Source organism: Triticum aestivum, chromosome 1D (assembly GCF_018294505.1).
Source record: "Triticum aestivum cultivar Chinese Spring chromosome 1D, IWGSC CS RefSeq v2.1, whole genome shotgun sequence".
Taxonomy (NCBI): domain Eukaryota; kingdom Viridiplantae; phylum Streptophyta; class Magnoliopsida; order Poales; family Poaceae; genus Triticum; species Triticum aestivum.
In genome coordinates, this window is record NC_057796.1 from 437,774,752 (window position 1) to 437,794,514 (window position 19,763).

General features: G+C 43.6%; 1 protein-coding gene and 1 long non-coding RNA gene across 2 annotated transcripts; one reads left to right on the top strand and one right to left on the bottom strand.

Moving 5' to 3' along the window:
- The first annotated feature begins 4,225 nt into the window (after positions 1-4,225).
- LOC123182696 (uncharacterized) lies at positions 4,226-13,573 on the top strand. Its single transcript, XR_006492283.1, has 3 exons — positions 4,226-4,538; positions 4,628-4,777; positions 13,449-13,573. It is a non-coding gene; the product is annotated as an uncharacterized lncRNA (long non-coding RNA).
- Positions 6,087-19,356, bottom strand: LOC123182695 (alpha-glucan water dikinase, chloroplastic). The gene is made up of 30 exons (XM_044595351.1): positions 18,863-19,356; positions 18,691-18,732; positions 18,480-18,583; positions 18,293-18,371; positions 14,869-14,960; positions 14,475-14,778; positions 14,277-14,384; positions 14,115-14,213; positions 13,898-14,032; positions 13,699-13,796; positions 13,481-13,615; positions 13,170-13,332; positions 12,973-13,062; positions 12,703-12,888; positions 12,425-12,487; positions 12,291-12,353; positions 12,135-12,194; positions 11,858-12,010; positions 11,675-11,758; positions 11,288-11,464; positions 11,103-11,209; positions 10,753-10,966; positions 10,551-10,654; positions 10,322-10,457; positions 10,043-10,168; positions 9,664-9,774; positions 9,384-9,482; positions 7,252-7,518; positions 7,074-7,189; positions 6,087-6,980 (listed from the first exon to the last, which is right to left on the bottom strand). The coding sequence occupies exons 1-30, from the start codon at positions 19,052-19,054 to the stop codon at positions 6,776-6,778; spliced, it is 3,912 nt and encodes a 1,303-aa protein (XP_044451286.1). The 5' UTR covers positions 19,055-19,356; the 3' UTR covers positions 6,087-6,775.
- Between the last annotated feature and the right edge of the window lie 407 nt (positions 19,357-19,763).

The window sequence follows — 19,763 nt, forward strand, 5'->3', positions numbered from 1 at the left end:
GTTATCCTTCTCAAGGACTTCCTCATGTGATTGTTCGAAACATTCATCAGTTGTACTAGATTCAGGAATTATCTCAGAAGAAAATCTAGCAATGCTATGCATATCTTTCATAGGAAATATGTTCTCAAAAAATGTTGCATCACGAGATTCCATTATAGTATCAACATGCATATCAGATACTTCAGATTTTACCACTAAAAACCTATAAGCAATGCTCCGTTGAGCATACCCTAGAAAGACACAATCCACTGTCTTTGGTCCAAGTTTGCGTTTCTTAGGAATAGGAATATTGACCTTTGCCAAACATCCCCAAGTGCGCAAATAAGAAAGTGATGGTTTTCTCGCAACCCACTCCTCATAAGGGGTTTTCTCTTTATTATTGTTGGGAACTCTGTTCAGGACATGACATGAAGTCAATAGAGCCTCCCCCCACCATGCCTTAGATAAACCAGCAGTGTCTAACATGGCATTCACCAAGTCAGTCAATGTGCGATTTTTCCTCTCGGCCACTCCATTTGATTGAGGTGAATAGGGAGGCGTCCTCTCATGAATAATACCATGTTCCTCACAAAATTCATCAAAAACTTTTGGAAAATATTCTCCACCACGATCGGACCTAAGACGCTTGATCTTTCTCTCTAGTTGATTTTCAACTTCAGCTTTATAGATTTTAAAGTAGTCTAATGCTTCATCTTTAGTTTGCAACAAATAAACATAGCAAAATCTAGTCGCATCATCAATCAAAGTCATGAAATATCTCTTTCCACCTTTTGTCAACACACCATTCATCTCACAAAGATCAGAATGTATGAGTTCTAGAGGTGCCAAGTTTCTCTCCTCGGCAGCCTTATGAGGCTTTCGAGGTTGCTTAGATTGCACACAACTATGGCACTTAGAACCTTTGGCAACTGTGAAGTTCGGAATTAAACTCATGCTGGATAGCCGAGACATTAAACCAAAATTAATATGACATAAACGAGAGTGCCAAATACTTGCATCATCATTAACATTAGCACAAATTTGGTTTATTGACTTATTGCAAAAATCTGAAAGAGAAAAGCGGAACAAGCCTCCGCACTCATAGCCTTTTCCTATAAATTGTCCAAATCTTGACACGATTACTTTATTGGACTCTAAAACTACCTTAAATCCATCTCGACATAGAAGGGAGCCGCTAACTAGATTCTTGTTCATAGTAGGGACATGCTGCACGTTCCTTAGTTGCACGATCTTTCCCGAAGTAAACTTCAGATCCACCGTGCCAATGCCACGAACAGAAGCATGTGACCCATTCCCCATTAGGACGGAAGAATCCCTTGCGACCTGATAAGAAGTAAACAGGGAGATGTCAGCACACACATGAACGTTAGCACCCGAATCAATCCACCACGAAGATGATTGAAATACTGAAAGCACAATAGGTAAATTACCATACCCATCAGTATTGCTAGCGGTCACCATGTTGACAGTCTTGGAGCTTGTTTTCCCTCTGCGGTCTGCACGTTCAGGGCATTCCTTGGAAAAGTGTCCAGGCTTCCCACAGGCGTAGCACTCTAGCTCAGCCTTGTTGAACTTCTTCTTCTTGAAGGTAGTAGTCTTGGTAGGCTTGTTGAAAACAGGTTTGTTCTTCCCTTTGTTCTTGTTCTGTGGGTACCTCTGCACCATGTTAGCAGTAGGCTGAACCTCACCTCCTTTTTCAGTAGTATCTTTAGCCCGAGCTTTTTCCTCAACATCAAGAGATCCAATCAGATTTTCAACTGATATCTCCTGTCTCTTATGCTTCAGAGTTGTGGCGAAATTCCTCCATGAAGGAGGCAACTTTGCAATCATGCACCCAGCCACGAATTTGTCGGGTAGAACACATTTAAGGAGTTCAAGTTCCTTCACAATGCACTGTATCTCATGAGCTTGTTCAACCACAGAACGGTTATTCACCATCTTGTAGTCATGAAAACTCTCCATGATGTACAGTTCACTGCCTGCATATGTTCCACCGAATTTTGCATTCAGTGCATCCCACAGAATTTTTCCGTCGTTTATGTGCATGTACACATCACACAGACGGTCAGCAAGAACACTCAGAATGCATCCCACAAACATAGTATTGGCTTCCTGGAATTTTCTCCGATCTTCGTCGGTCATTCCCTCTGGAGCACCAACACTAGCGTGGAAAACTTTCAGAGCAGTAAGCCAGAGCGTGGTCTTCACCTGCCACCTCTTAAAGTGCACACCGGTAAACTTATCCGGCCTCAGTGCATCAGCGAATCCAGCCATAGTTAACTCAGGAAATTGCCTATAATTAGGTTTTTGGATTGTTGGAATATTAGGCAAGTTCATGATTAATTCCAGTAAATAATTCATGACTAGAAGAGATACTAGCATGCAATAATCTAGCAAACTAGAAGAACAACAAGACATGCATAACAGCAGCAAACACGTAACAATAGCTGTAGAAACAGACATGAACAGAGGATGTTGGACGTACTGATCGTTAGCTATTATGGGTGCGACAGTGTTGATGACGATGTTGGCGACGATCTGCTGCTGACGGCGATGAATACGACGATGAGTAGCACCGCCCGACTTGGACGGAAGACGACCCGTGATGACGAATTTGAGCAGTCGCGCACAGCGCTTCCCAAAAACCTAATTCGTCCTCTCCCGGTGCAGGATCGCAAAGACGAACGGTTCCGGAGACCTGCTCTCCCACGCGCCGATGCACGCCGGCGCTTGGGATGGAGTAGACTACGATGGCTGCGCAAGTTGTGAGATGAGGCAAAACCCTAGGTGTTTTTCGGTGTGTCTCTGGCCGCAGCCGGTATGTGCTCCTGCAAGGAGACGGACCGGATTTCGGCGGACCATTCACGCGCATGTCGCATGTACGCGCCGCCACGCCACGCCACGCCACGGCCCGGCCCGGCCCGGCCCGGCGAGGCGAGGCGAGCGAGCGCGCGTGTGGTTTTCCCTTTCTCTTCTCACACACCACTTAGAGTGGTGGAGAGAACCCACTATATAAAGAGGTCCAACTCCTCTTCAACTTCCAAGGTGGGACTAAACTTAGCACCACCACTTGCCATTTTACACATGGGCTTTGAGATTTCAGAAATTGCTATGGGCCTAGCCCATTAATTCTAACAGCAATCTTTGTGTGTACACCACTCGCTTCGATCCACCTTTTGGAGTGAACGACACAAATGTTTGCTCCCGCCTACCCTCCCTAAACAATCCATGTGTAGCATGACATCAGCATGACATTCATCTATGATGTAGCATGGCAATTACTGAAATTCTAAACACATAATGACAACTTTGTCCTGTTGTAGCATGACAATTTATTGGACATGTAAGAAATTTTTCTCTACTATACCATAGCAAATGATTGTCTATAACATGTCAATTCTCTTTTGTTGTTGCATGGCAATTTTTAAAGGAACTTGTAAGCGTGGGCGTGCAACGCATGCATCGTTAAGAAGTTATGAAGGGTTGTTGGCATGGTCAAAATCGTAACCAAATTCAAAATTGAATACCTCAGTTTAATGAAAGAGCTTCAAAGTTAGCGAACATAGTAAATTAAAAGAATTAAATGGGAGAGCTCTTTGAGAATCGTCGACCCGGTCAAAATCGACTGATCTAATTCTAAGTTGAAGACCTTAATTGTTTTTTTGGACTTAAAATTGGGAAGCATAGTGTATAGTATAAAAGAATTGAACGAGACAGCTTTGAGAAATTATTGTCTCAGTCAAAATTGAATGACCCAATTTCAGTTGAAGACCTCAATTAAATGTGTGCTCTTTAAAAATAGGAAGCATAGTGTTATAGAAGATATATATTCTTTCTGATACCCAGAATAGTGAAATAAGAAATCAAATCAGGGGAAAAAAAACTTCTATCCACAATGAATTAAAAAAAAAGATCAAATGTATCATTTTAGTCTGGACATAAAAAAGTTAGTTTTAGACAGACATAGAAAAAAAAAGCGTGCAGGTAAACATGTCATGTGCTCATGTCAAGGAAATCACCCTTGAATGAGCAAAGCCATGATGAAATCACAATTATTCTTTGTTCATTGTTTTTGAGATAGCTCACCATCCATGCTGAATGGTGAACACAAAGCCTACAAACCAGCTTATAAATCGGTCCGGGTCCCTGTTCGTAAGCGGTGTGGTACTACTGTATCCGACATCGGTTCGTTCTCGCGTTACCTTGATACTGGGCCAAACTGAAGGCCCGGTACAGGGAGGAAAAGAATGGACGCGCCAGACCGTCAGCCCGGGCCTGCAGTAGACTTCTGGAGAGTAGACCGGCGGCGGAGGGGGAGGCCGGGAGCACCGGAGGAGGAGGGAGGGCGGCGGTGCGGCGCTGTGTGTTTTCCGTCTCACGCTTTCCGGTAGTCAGCACTCGTCGTGTGTACCGGTCGGGGCACGTGCGGGCTCCCGTGTGGACGCCATGGCCGCAAGGTGTTTGACGTAATGCTCCCTGCTTCTGATGGTGCTCACAGGACCCCAGCGAGGGACTTCTTTCGACAATACATGGGCAAGGTGCTGAATGTATAGCGGCTTAAGTTCTGATGTGTACCAAGAAGAACTTTACGCTTGACCATAATACAGTGTCTGCCGCTGATCTGCAGACTGCAGGCACTATGAAGGTGCAGAGTGAGACATGGAGTTGCCTTGTCTTCTCACCCTGAAAGGAATTACCTTGAGTGGTGGGTCATGAAAAGGAACGTTTTGTTGCCAGGATGCTCTCTCATCTTCTGTCCACTTGTTTCAGGAATCAGGTGAGAGCACTATGTCTCCTGTTGTCATTGTTGTCGCAATTTTATGGCGTTTTTTAATTGATAATGGATCATATCTGTTGAATTTAATTTGAGTCAGTAATGACTAATGTTGTGTCTATCCATTTGATTCATGCTAAAAGCTTATGCATTTGGTAAATAGGCACCAGACCACCTGAATACATTAACCAGAGCGAAAGTTGTATAGGGGCACACAAGCATGAAGCATGTGACCTTCTCACTAAGCATGTGAGGACAGGTATTGCTTCCAAGACATAGCGACGGTCTTGTCACTACGTTCTTTAAACATACAAGTCCAAACAGTGCGGTTAGGGTGCAGACAACATAGTCCATGCAATCCACATTCCTGAACACTTTGGCGTTGTGGGCATTCCAAATTTTCAAGAAGTGGCACTGAGAGATGTTTCTGCAGTACAATTTAGCCTTGGTATTGAGATTGCCCTTGATGAGAAGCCACCTGAATATCACAGATGGGGGCATATTGGATTGAGGAGAAGTCGTGTTAGTGGGCTTCGACAATAGGTTATTAGAGAACATGGGTGACGATGATGAAGAGTTGGGGACAATGTCTCGCCCTCATGATGAAGGCCATTTCTGCAGCCGACCTAATCTCCAGGGATACTGTTGAGAAGGATTGAGGTTTTTACCCATGCAAAGGATGACTTCGATCTAGGCACGCCATTTAGGTGCGAAACTGTGGTGATGAAGAATTAGAAGGAGAGACAGCCAAGAGTATTTTTTTTCCAAAAAGGAGGAAAAACCCCAGTCTCTGCATCGATTGATGCACACATATTATTTATTATTAAAACAATGACAAGCATTCAAACCGGTCAACTTACAAAGAAAAAAACCCCGGGGCCATCCACATTGGACCTGCCTCACGGTTGCATCTCCACTATGTTGCAGATAAGTTGGGGGAAAGGTGTCGCCTTTGCGATGAAGGCTATTTCTGCAGTCGATCCAATCTCCAGGGATACTGTTGAGATCTATTGAGTTTTTTCCCCATGCAAAAGGATGACTTCGATCTAGGCACGTGTTTGAACAAGTTTTGTTTTTCTCAATTTTGCTTTTTTTTTTCACGAGGGAACAAGAGAACCAGTTTCCGGAAAATCTTAAAATTTCGGTATTTTTCTGCTCGAAACTTTCAAGTGAATTTTGAATTAAAAAACTTAGTGCAAAAATATATTTCATCTCGACCCTGGGATGTCGAGGTGATGATTCGCACACATTATCACCTGGACTAAAGCAATTATGTGAAAACATTTAGGTGGGAACCTGTGGTGGTGAAGAATTAGAAGGACAGGTGGCCAAGAGAATTTATTTCTGGAAAAGAGGGAAACCCTCGGCCCCTGCATCAATTGATGCAAACATTTTATTTATTATTAAACACAATGGCAAGCATTACAACTGATCGACTTACACAAAAAGAAAGAAAAACCCGAGGCCATCCACATTGAACCTGCCTCACAGTTGCATCTCCACCATACTAGCACCAACCCTATGACCATGGACCATAATCCACCGGTCGAGGAATCAGAGGACTTTGTGAACTTATCTGCAATAGCCAATAACTGCCAGCCATTACCAGTTACCTTATTACAACTCAGTTGCCTTTGTTTCTTTTAATGGCCTGAAATCAGTAGAAATAGATTTGACCTGTTTATCTCAGTCATCCCAAGAGCAGTGCTTCTCTTTCAAGCAATAGCACTTCTAATCTTCATTTGCAGGCTGCATTCTTTTCTGTCAGAGATCTTTGGAACTTCTTATATGGATAGGTTTCTTCGTAGTGCACTCTTATTACTCTGTAGTTCTATATGCTTGGGGATAAATCACACCCTCCTTTTATTATTCTCTAACTTGCCATCGTATACCAACACCAAAAATGTATGTGCATGTTTTAGTACATTGCACAATTGGGGAACTCTATAAGATGCACGGGCTGTCATGCATATTCTATACCGTACTTCTGTAAACAGTAAATCACATTTGTGGCCGTGTCTGCACAACGTAGATCTTTCCATCCCTCACCACTCCTTCAATATCCTGTGGAGACCCATAGAGCTCCTCAATAGCATGACCAGCACGTGCAATGTTTGAGAGTATTGAATTACGGAAACTGCAATCTGTAATGAGGGGATCATTTGTGTAGTCCAGAACCACTTCTTCTTCCTTGTCCATAGGCACACTACAGAAAGAACAGCAAATGATTACCTGCGACTCCCATAGAAAAGAAGAATTTAAAATGTACAATCGCGTATCATGAAAGATTTTCAGTCACCTGTCATAGAGTCCAGCCCCAGCATAGCCTTCCAAGTCCTCACCATTTGAGTCAGAACGGAAGATGACCGACTTCTTTATGAAGAGGCCAATTGGCTTGCTTGGATATCCCAATACCTAAAACAAAATTTTAGTAGACAGTACAGAGAAAATAATAATTGCTAGTAATATTGGTTTACCTTGGGAGAGTCAAGATTATCCTTCTTGCAGACGAAGCTCATTGCACGACCAGGATAGGCTCCCACAAGGGTCTCCCCAAGCCCTTTAACAACTTCAGCGTATATTTCTGAAGACTCTCCAGATGATGGGTTGGTAGTATGTATCACGAAAGCGTAGTCTGCACTCACAACTTCTTGCACAAGAACCGACATGCAAAGGTTGGCATGATCAAGCTTCACTTTCCGGGTGCTGAAGTATGCTCTTTCATTCCATTTTGAGGCCCACACCTGACAGTATGCAAGACGGGATTTTTCAGTCTCGCTAATTTGTGAATATGAAATTGATGCCTGAAGGTGGAAAACCAGACTGAACGGCTTGGATAGATCTGAAAGAATCGTGGGCTCTTTCGTCTCGCCCGAGCCGCTCCCGCGGGCGGCAGGGCGAACCCTAGCCGCCGCCGGACCAGCCCTCTTCCTCACCTCCTCTCCTCCTCGCCGCCGCCGGAGGGCGCCGCCGGGCGAAGCCCGGTCGGCGTCGGCGGCGGCGGGGTCTTCTAGCCCCCTCCCCTGTTGCTCGCGGCGCGTACGCGACAGCTTGGCAGGGGCGCGTCGCTCGCGCGGGGCGGCGCGGCGGCGACCCGGGCGGCCGTGCTGGTGGCGCGGCCTGCCGGTGGAGCGGCGGCGGCTGCGCGAATGGATGGGCGGCTGGCGAGGCGGAGATGGCGGGGTTGGCTCCTATCAGTCCAGATCCCCTTGGCGGCCGGCTCGGGCTGCGACAGCGTGGGCCGGAGGGCGCTCTGCCTTGGCGGGCTGCTGCTCCGGCGAGGCTGAGGAGCCGCCTGCTGCTGTTGCCTAGCGACGGGCGGGGCTCCGGGGGCGGCACGTCTGGTGGCGGCGGTGGTCCAGATCTGACCACGGGCTGCAGCGGGCGGGTCCCGGTGGACCCCTTCTCTTCGGGCCATGGCTCGGCCTCCTTCTCCTCTCGGTCGGGGTCGGAGGCGGGCTGGTGCTGGTGGAGGTGGGGGCGTGCCGGCCGGATCTGATGCGAGTGTTCCGGCAGGCGGCGCGGGTTGGACAGCGGCCGGGCGTGGCCGCTGCTCCGGCCGTGGGCGGCGGCGTGGGAAGGTCTCGGTGATGGCCTCCCGGTGTCGTGGCGGCTCCACGGTAGCTCGACGGATCTGTTCGCGGCAGCGGCCGGCTTCTCCGGCGTCGGCTCGTCTGCGGTCGGGCCGTTTCGGCCTTCACCCCATCTCCTCGTCGCCCGGGCGTTACTCCCATCAATGGGCTGGTCCTCTCCCAGCTGCGGTCCACCGCTCGTCTCGCGCCCCGGTGCTGCAGGACCGAGCTCGTCCCGCGCCCGATGCAGCAGGACCGAGCTTGTCTCGCGCACGGTGCAACAGGACTGACCTCGTCCCCCTCTCGATGCAGCAGGACCGAGCTCGTATCGCGCTCGGGGTTGCAGGACGGGTCGGTGGATGCCAGTTTTGGCCGGCCTATTGGGTCTCAACGCTGGGGGTCGCCCAGGAGGGCGAAAGGTGGGACCTTTCCGCTCGTCTCTTTCGTTGGGGTGCGACGGGTCTCGGGTGAGGTGGTGTCGAGGTCTTGGATGCTGGGGCGGCGGCCCTGGTGGTGGTAGCGCGGTGCTCGTGGGCAGAGCCAGTGCCTTGGTGCTGCCCGGCTCATGGCCGTGTGGGCGGCGTGGTTGCCGGGGTGCGGCGTTCGGTGGTGGTGAGTGTTGGCCGAGGTGAAAACTGTTCTTCTTCGGACGGACCGGCGGCGGCGAAGATCGTTCCCTTCTTGAAGGCGTCGTCGCGGCTATCATTCCCGCGTCATGTGGCTGCCGGGGGAAACTCTGATCCTTGGATCGGGCGGTGGCGGCGCGCGGGTGTCGTTCCCGTTCTTGAAGGCGCCGCTTGGAGTGGCATGGTTCGTCATATGTAGCTTCATTTTTTGTGTGGTAGTGCTAGGGATGGTGTTGCTAGCGCTCAGCGCCTTTGTATCCCGCCCTGGGTGTGTGCGTGTATTGCGGTGGCGTGGCGTGTGTTTTTGTACTGTGGATTCTGTGGTTGGTGTATATATAAACGCGGGGCGAAAGCCTTTTTCGGTAATTTATGAATATTGTCTATAATGGATTCTAGTATCAGCTATGTCACCTTTTTGATTGCCATCCATGCTTGTTCCCAACGCTGTTCACCTTCATCTCCAGGCCAGGGCATTCCAGAACCTTGCATCTTCTCCTTGAGCTCCTTCACCTGAAAATAAATCAGTGTAATCATTCATATTTTGAATTAGGGAGCTTACAAAGGAACTGTTACAAGTAGGATTATGTTGCAAAAACAAACTGTTGCAGTTGAATTTGGGAGCTTACAAAAGAACTGTTCAAGTAGGATTATGTTACAAACAAACCCTTGCAGGTAGGGAATAGTCTGTTACCAGATCAATAGGAGCTGTTAGGTTCAGCAGAACATTTCGGATTTCATTAAGAGCACCAAATTCTCCTTGATTGAGCTTGTCCGTTAGGATCTGTACCTTTCCGGCTACTTCCTGCCAATTGAAAATTAATGAACCATAAATGCATTGAGTATTATTATGCCAGTTCAGTAGTTCTCGAAAACCACACCATAACTTAACATGGTCTTTGGTTAGTAGACATCTGACAGTTCACCAAGAATTTTTTTAGTAGTTGCGTCAAACATGCTATATAGTTTAGAAAAACAGTAAATGCATAGTATTGCTTCAGAAGTGGAAGCCCTGTGATGCTTAGTATGATGCATTTGCGAGAGTAATATTAATCTAGTGATATGGTACCAACCTTGTTAGTCTTATCAGACAAAACTGTTTCGAAGGTTCCAAATGGGAGTGCAACTGACGTTGGGACACTGACCCATGATGGCACCTTTCCGTTGAGGTAAGCTATATTCCGAGATTTAGCTCCGACCTAATAAAAAATATATGCTTGAATAATACAAAATATGCATAATTTATTTGTAATAGAATATGAATATGCTCCGTGGTATGATCATTTTCAGAAAGTAAAGATGCATGATCCATAGGTAAGATCAGAAATTCAGAACGGCATTGGAGTAATGACCTTTTCATCAGAGAATTCGTCAGCAGATATTGCATATTTTCCAACAAATTGCTTCTTCACTAGTGACAGAGATGGTGCTGATTGACCATCTGCTGTATCAGGGGAACTTGAAACTAGTTCATTCTCTGCAATCTCTCTATTAAATGTGCAGACAGGTAGATGTTAGGCATATCAAATAAAATTCTCGGCGATGACTTGGTATGGCTATGATGTAAAGAATAAATATTACCTGTAGTTTATATCTACAGAACCTGGCTTTAGTGAAAGTACCTTGCCTTCATTTTGTTGAAGTTCAGAGAAGATATTTGGGTCAAAGCATGTGGCAAACAATACCTTCAAAGGAAGGAATCGATTATTATCTAGCATATATGGTAGACTAGAGTAATAAATAGAATTATTAGCGTCCAAACGGTTTTGTTAAGAGAGATGACCTTGCTATTCCTTGCTCGAACTGAGACATGGGACAATACATCGGGCATATCTGGAGTAAGGACGGCGACAACGCCGTCAGGTATTTCCTCCTCTCCCTTGACACCTTTTACCACCAAAACTGTGGGTTTGTCATAAGATTTGTCTTGAACAGTGAGCAGTTGGTCTACGGCAACCACATACCCCGCTACTTCAACTGGGCTTATGATCTGCCAACTGTTAAAATATATAAGATGCTATTTAGAGATTGGGATCAGCTTCCATATAACTTTGAGGCTATCATCTTAAAAGGTACAATAATGCAAGACTAATATAGATATTATAGTGGCAGTAATAAAATTATGTGTCTTACCTTCCTAGGTTTGCAACGTTCCTAAGAACAGGGTCGAGACGATTGAGGAGTAAGGACAATGAAGCGGCTGATCCACTACGGATAATTTCCTCCGTAAATATGTTAAGCTGTAGATATGATATTTAATACATGTATGCAGATAGGAAAATAAAGTAAAATAAAGTATGATTGATGGAAGCACTTACTGTCCATTGCTCAATTCCAAGTAACGAACCAAGGTATTCTGCTGAAGGCTGAAGAATATTATGGTATTCTTCTCCCTTGGTTGCAAGTGCAAGTCTAGTTCTGTCTAGAAATGCTTTTGCATACAATGCCCACTGATTATCAGATTTGTTTGACATTTCAAGGGCATGGTTCCATCCCTTTAAGAAACAAATAAGAACACTGTCATGTGCAGCAAGACCCACAAAAAATATATTTGTCCATTTGTACTATCAACATGTGGTTTTACAAGCAAAAAGGAAGTTGTTTGATCACCAAATCAATAATTGTTTTCTTTGAATGCACCTTGCTCATCTTGTGTAAGATCAAAATAACACACAGCAAAATCATGGTTGTGCGGAAGTTTGTACCTTTAAGCAGTATAGGAGATCCTCATTGTCATCAGTGGACAACGCAAGATTTTCAACAACTAGACTGATGAAGTACATGAGTTTCTGGATGAAAAGGAGATGATTATGAGACAGTACGCATGCCAAAGTAACAAACATTTATCTTTGTAAATGGGAAGAAACAGCGAGATATGTTTAGTTAACCTGAGGTGATGCATTGTTCAGATTTTCATATGACCTTTCAACTGCTGTCCTAACAGTAGAATCAAGAGCAATGTCCAAAAATATGAGATCCTTCAAGCGATCCGTTGAGCCTAGGAGCAAAGGGCGAAGCGCAGCTCTTGCCTCCAAGAGACCCTGTAAGATAGCAATTAATATTACTGAACTATAATGTCTGTATTGTTTAATAGCACTGGTGCAATAGGAAAATGAATGCCTGAAAATTTGATGTAAGTAAGGAGTCTTCAAACAGCAGTGTTACCTCAACAAGTGATTCCACTGATTTATCCTCAATGTGGTCAAGGACAAACTTAAGCAATTCCTGTGCCCAAATGATGAATATCAACACAAACATGCCTTCATATGTTACAGATAATAGAATAATAATGTATTAGAAGGGAAGTTTAAGCATATTTACAGAAAATCCAGATGGTAATCCCTTTACAGGATTCACTTCGACACCAACCATGAAACCCTGACTCTGTAACAAGGAAATATTGTCATAACTAATCCGAACACGGTTTCATTAATTTAGCTGATATATTATGGTACCTCTGACGTGTACCCTGTACAGGTTCCTATAGCAGATTCTAGATCAGCACCGGAGTGAACAGCCTGTGATATTAGAATTATAGTCACACATAGCAGTCCAGGAAAGATAAGGAAAATGGCATTTCCATAAATACATCACTATATCATGTTCGCATTTTCTTCCATATGGAGATGAGTAGAACATTATAAAACAAAAGGTCTGGAGTTACCAGCCATCTTGATGTTTCTAAGCAAGATTATGTGCTACATACTAGCATATCTTTCACAATGAAGCTGACCTTGAGGCTTCTCATGTAGTTTGTTAAGTCGCGTAGTAGACCCTCCTTCTGCTCCCTCGTTAAATTTGGCTCTGAGTGAATAGGGTGGTCGTAGCTTGCTAATCTTTCCTTTGTTATACCATTTTTGTTTAAAGTATCCCAATAAACTTTGATGTCAAGGTCACTGTTCATATAGTCCATCAGTGCCTGCAAAACGTGAGATATAGTCAGATACGTACCGTAAAATCTGAATTCCTTACGGTGCTAAGAATCCAAATATGAATGCCTTACCTGGCAAATCACCACATCGTCTGGGCTTGTATTGTTGTGTAGTTTTTGATGCCATTCTTCCATCATTCCACCCATGCAGTTATTGTTTCTCTACAATGAAAACAACTGATGTACACCCCCGCAAAAAAAATACTATTCCTGTATCGTGTACTCTTTCATCAACAAATCAGCAAATAAAAGTAGTTGAATAAACTTACCTGTATTACCAAAATCTCATCACGAATACGTTGACCGACATCACCCTGACCTCCACGACCTACTGCGGCCAATATCATTCTTAGCATCTCCCTGTACTGTGGATATGTTCTGTAGAGACTTTCAAGATTGTCTGTGAACCTATCTTGTGCTTGGCTAATCTCACTGCATAATTGTAAGAAGGGGCAACACGTTATTAAAGCTACTTGAGTTCTGTTTGGTGGAAATGCTATAATTATCATTCTACTGAACTTCATTATGATGATTTTTTTTCTTTGTAGGGTTGATGAAATGAGGGATACAAAGTGCATACCGTGGCTTCACATTATAATTCTTGTTCCAGATAAGTTGCCTCGTGGCCATGAATCTCATCCAAACCAGTAGTCCAGCAAGACCCAATTGTCCCGCATCTTTTGCTTGTTCAACTAGGTCGGATGCTATATTGAATCTGTAGAGGAATATCACCAGTTTATTGATGTACCAGAGAACTACCGTGTTACTATAGACTATAGTCACCATTTAGCATTTTACCTATGCATAAAAGATTTTTGGGCCTCTCCCTCTAGATCGGCTATTGTTTCTAGCAAAGCCTTTGCAGTCCCTTTACCAGCATCACTACTATCCTTCTGCTGCATGGCAGGTGTGAGATTTTGTTAGCACTTTTGAAGGAACTCTTGCCTAATATTTGGGAGAAAGTGAAATATGGTCGAAAGCTGAAATGTAAACTCACCTCTGAAGTCTTGGCAGTTCTCCTGCTAAAATCAAGGTAAAAGTCAGAGGTATTGTTCTTTATCCATGTTTCATTAGACCGGAGGACAAATGGCATCCCCTTATAGCTGTCGGCATCAAGCTCTATCTCCAGAACCTTGGCATGACAAAAAGTTCCATCAAATGTAGACACCATTACAAAGTGGAAACAAATACTGCAATGATGAATTTATGTTTACCTGGTAATGCAAACCATCTAGTTCAGCATCAGAGAATGAACTCTCACATGCCAGTTCAAGCAATGTTGAACCAGCAGGTGCTACGCCTGGAGGAGGTGCCTGGAAAAAGTTTACATGTTAGTCTCGTTGTTAATCTTGCCTGGAATCTTGTGATGATTTTACCTTCCACTCTCCAGCCTTCTTTGCTAGTGCCCAGTGGAGAATAAGTGGCTCGGCGTGATTTGTGGCCAAGTGAACTTTGAACTTTCCTTGTACTTCTGACATTGATGCCTTCAAAAAGGGAGAATAGTTTAGCCCGCATTGCAATATGTGGCTAGAAGCATAAGATTAAGGTTTAGTAGAATATCCATCTGAACTAACCAAGATCTCCTTTTCGCCCAGTTTGAAGACCTTTTTGCAGAGGACTTGGCAACCATTGTTCTCTTGTAATGACTTCAGGAAGAGATCAAGAACCGTGGGATTCCGATCTGGAGTAGCTTCTGTTGCCTTACTTACGTCGGTGGAACTGGATGTGTGTTTACTGAGGAGCTGCATGACATCTCTGTTTTTGCGTGTGATCTTTTCAGATGAGAAGTTTTGGTTTGTTGCTGCAGGAGCAGAATGTTGTCCCTGATGGTGGCCTGGTCGTATATGGATTAGGAAGTTCTCGCCGTTATTTTTGAACCTGTTCAATGAAGAGGCAAGTAGGTTTGTTGGCATCATACACATGGATAAAGATGTAAAACTGGATGACGATCTTGAATGCCACACTGACCATTTGTTCTGTGCCTCATCGACGAGAACAAACTCGATTGATTGGAGAGCTGGATCATCAATCTCGATTTTCAGTGTAGAATTGGAACCAGACTGGTATTCAGAAGACAAAATAAATCAGCAAATAAATCGATGTAACATCAGTTGATCATAATCTCTGTAAGAATTGACATTTATAATTTGCGAGAGAATTGATACCATTCCTAGTGTTGTTTAACACAGAGATTCACGAGCATGTGAACTTCGTTCAACATAATTTCGATGTATACTTCCACTATGCGCAAAAGTATGACTTGCTAGCAACATGTAATCAAAGATTTGTAGTATAACTAAAAGTTGCTTTATCACTAAAAAAAGACCAGCAGGGGGGCTTTTTAGTTAAGGAGAATGTGAGACAACAACATTCCAGCCCAGGTTCGCGTCGGTTATGAGACGCCACTGGATTAGGAGTCCATCCACAAAGTTACTTTATCTTTTGTTTTGTATAAGAAAGTTGTACTAAGTGAGCGAAAATTAATATGGATCGGAGGGAGTATATGATAGTTGTTATAAAAAAATTGCACTATCTTTGACTCTTTGTCATGTATTTACAATATTTTGCAACCTCTTACCTAACATAATGTTAAATACACAAATTATGATTAGAGTTGTCATGTATATGTTATGTTGTGACGATGTCTATTGTCGTAATACCTCTGAATACATGACTCTAAAGAAAGTGTATAGTCAAACTTGAGTAACTTTGACTATTAAAATACTATAAAGTGTTAACATTGGTAAGGCAAAAATCATATTTTAGATTTGACAAGAAAAAACTTCTATATTATATATTTCTTTATAGTTTTTATTAATATATACTTATACAATGTAAGAACGAAGTGTTATAATTGAGACTGTCAATATCCAAATTATACACTTTTGGAATGAAACAATAATTTAATAAAAAATTTAGATTGCTCGGTTGAAAATAATAGCATTAATTTTCATTAAAGCACTTCTTAATAAAAAAATTGAAATTTTCGTTGACATGTATATACAAAATAGAATGCTCAAATATGTATTTTTTAGAAGTTTAAACTTTCACGTGTTGCGATATAGAATGATTATATAATATTTATAATGCAATGACACAATTTTTATGACTAAAAAATTACAATCTTTAATTATTTTGATATAAACAGGGACGCCGCCAATAAATACACATTGATTCCTTAATTTCACACAAAATCTATTCCAACAAAATAAATTTTAGAATAAGGAAAATTTATAGCTTTGACCATTACATCATTATTTGCCACGTGTGAGTTATCACCGCCCTGAATTTTTGTGAGTCGATCCAAACAAAAGTTGTTATGAAAAAGTCTAATAATTAAATATTTGTATTAAACTTTTATACTTACTTATAATTGAGTTTAATTTATCAGAATAGTAATCAATATTTTTTAATCAAATACTTATGATAATTAACCATATGATAAATATTAACAATAGTCTTCCTTGTGCTACAATTGTAATGTCTATCCATGAAAAATGTGCATGTAGTGTGCTAAAGTTAGATTGTTTTTGTAATGAAAGTATTATCTTTGACACATTATGCCTTAAAAATATTTTTAAGCCCCATCCCCATGCGAGAAAATAATAAAATACAATAAAATGCCATGCTTTCATAGATTAATTTGTGATATCCATATGAACATATTGCATATATTTTTGTATGTATCCTTATAAATATTTTGGTTGAGATCTCCAGAGCGTTTGGTCTCAAAAATATCCTAATAGCATTTTCTAGTTTATGATTAGGTATACATAACTAAATAATTCTAGAGTATATTAAAAATATTATGTGTAATTTATCACCGAATCATTGACATGTTGACGTTGCATTATAATTTTGTCAGGATCAAATGTGCCTCACATGTTACATCCGGTTAAATAATTTATTGGAACATATGTATGTGATTTATATTTTGTGTTGAAATAGAATTGTTTTGGCTAAGATAGTCTCACATGTAGGACATTTATCATATGCTAACAACCTAACTAAACTAGCAACCGCATATCATATTGATTTGCTTGAGCATTATTGGCTTGCCGCGTAAACTTACTTTCACAAATTGGGCATATTATTTTGTCTAAGTTATTAATCTCTTTGGCTTAATAACCACTAACTAGCCATGTAATGATTAATATCATAATTAGTATGTGGTGAGGGGCCTCCATTTGTCGCATCTCGGAGCGGTTACCATGTTTGCCATGATCTATAGATCGGCCATGCGTGCATGGCTAGTTCACATAAAAGTCCTTCGTGCCACACATCATCTCCTCGTCTTCTGGTTAACGAGACTTAGCCTGTTTGCTTGTGCCATTCTCAATCAACCTTGCCATATGTCAGCCTCGCCTTTGCCATTGTTTCATGACATAGAGGTTGAAGCAAAGGGATGATCCTGACTAGTTGGGTCGACCAATTCGCCCCACCGTCCTTGTGTTACATCAAATTAATGGTCTGTGTGGCGATTTTGGACCCTGTCATGTGGACATGTCACATAGGCTAGAATGGCTCATGAGACTCCAAGTATCCTTCTGAAAAGGAGCTTGTACCCCCCCGGCATCTGACATGCCAAGAAGTAAGAGTGGTGGTTATGTGAAAAATGGAAATCCTAAAATTGTGGTAAAGTTATTTAGGTGCAGTAGCGTTTGTGATTTAATCGACTTTGAGTTAGTTGATTGATTGTCTATATGTTTTTTCTCAATCAAGTTGCAAACATTTGGAGAGTGCCTTTGAGCCCACTTAAAATGAATGGTTGGAGTATAACCAATAGAGTGGTACGGCAAGCCCATGAGGGATCAAACAAAAACTTTGATGCCTCATTAACGCAGAGTATTCCTTAATGGGAGACGGCATTCCATAGACAGCGAGACGCTCATGATGATTTCGTCAATCTTAAAGCTTCACAACTCTGGTCCGCCCATGACGACTTGGCCAATCTTGAAGCTCCGCATATCCCATCCGGTCTTCAATCGGCGTTGCGTGAGTGCATCTTTGTGGTTGTTTGAGTGTGTGCATAAAAAAAAATCAATGGATAAGTCAACATGATCATTTTTTTACTTTGTCTTGCACCGTTGCATAGTGAATATAAAACAAGTGCGTCAATAAATAAGTGAGTAACAAAAACATTGTCCGGCCACGTGACTTTTTGACATTTGAATGCGGCAAGCAAATGGGAGTCTCTTAACGAATTCTCACGTAACCAATTCTTATGACCGCTAAAATTCCAAACCTCAAAGAACAGAACAGGAGAAGGAATGTACGGCACAAGGCGTTCCAAACGTGGATATATACGGTGCTAAAATTCCAAACCGCTCTTACTTTTCTTTGAAGCCAAATCACAAAGAAAAGGAATGTACGGCAAAAGGCAAAAACGCACGCTTTTGAAGGGAGTCCTGAGGGCGGCGTCGTCGACCGTCTTTGTCCCCTCCGGCCTCCGGGCCGGCAGCACCCATTCCCTGCGACCAAAGCATGTAGTGCCCCGTAAGCAAGCATAGTAGGAACTAATCAAGCAAGCAGACGAATGAATGAGTGGAAGAAACATATGTGCGTGCAGTGCAGTGCACCTTCTCCCCGACTGCAGCGCGCCCCAGTGCAGCGCGAGCGCGCCGCCGGCGTTGGTCGCCACCAGCTCGACCTCCACCGCCGAGCCCGCGGGTTTCACGGTGACCTGCATTCGCAAAGCATGCATGCACGCGAGCATCAGACCCGTCGTCCGCGTATCAGGGCACATGCATATGTTAACTTGCACTACAAACGATCGTTTCGTGACGCCACCTGGAGTTCAGAGTTAGAGCCCAGGCCAAACCTCCCACCATTCTGCACACAGGGACAAGAACACGGTACGATCAATCAAGTAGTACAAGAAAAGGAACAGATGGATAGAATAGAGACTCCCTTGATCGCACGTATAGTTAAACTTCATGCAGGGGTCGCCGCCCTTGCCTACCTGGGAGGAGGCGGCGACCACACGCCGGCGGTGCCGGGAGGACACGGCCGCGTGCAGGCGGCGACCGGCGCCGAAGCGTGTCGGGGGTGGCGCCCACCGCTGCGGCCTCGGCCCGTCGACCGCCGGCGCGCGGAACCCGGGCGCGCATCTCCCCGCTGCCGCCAGCGCCGTAGCCGCGTAGGATCCAGCCATGTTGCACCCACTGCTGCTTAGACTTACTGGGCTTATTCGCTCGATCGATGCTTTATTCTACTCTTCTGCGATCATTGGATGATCGGAGGGGGAAGAAGAAGGGGAGAGCGACGAAGAAACTAGTAGGAGGCGAGGAGGAACAGGCGGAGCTAGCGGTGGCCGGAAATGGCATTCATGGCGCGCATGCAGCGTGGCCCTCTTCGGCGTCCACCTTTTCCGGTGCCATGTTTGGCCTTGTACTATGTGTTCAGAGCCTGTGCATGCCCCTGCTAAAATTGAACATGCACCCTCCGTCTCCGAAAATGCGACATGTCTCCTTATTTTATGGATACCAGAAAAGGGCAATGCAATCGATCTATTTATATATCTACGTATGCATGTAATCAAGGACAGATGGGATTCAAGATTGGACCGGACAGATGGGATTCAAGATTGGACCGAATAATTTCCCACGTCAACCTAAGATATAAGAGATACAAATAAATTGGCACGTCATCCCTAAGATAAGAGAGATATATCTACGTGTCCATTCAGAAATACGCCGTGGAACCTGACTAAAGGGGGAGCCGTAAGCACAACATTCCACATGGCAGCAAGCTTGTAACATGGGTTCAAGTAAGCCTGTTAGGAATGCTTCCTTCTCTACCGAGGAGTATCTTATAGACCAATTTTTTTTAGTGTATAAACCAATATTTGTGAAGATAAGATA

Bases quoted from the DNA above. Each gene is read 5' to 3' on its own strand.
- LOC123182695 (XM_044595351.1), bottom strand. From the start codon at position 19,054: ATGGCTGGATCCTACGCGGCTACGGCGCTGGCGGCAGCGGGGAGATGC. The intron at 9,483-9,663 runs GTAACAGACTAT...ATTTATTTTCAG, and splicing joins TAACAGCTCCTATTGATCTG to GTGAAGGAGCTCAAGGAGAA. The intron at 7,519-9,383 runs GTGACATAGCTG...GCATACTGTCAG, and splicing joins CATGGATGGCAATCAAAAAG to GTGTGGGCCTCAAAATGGAA.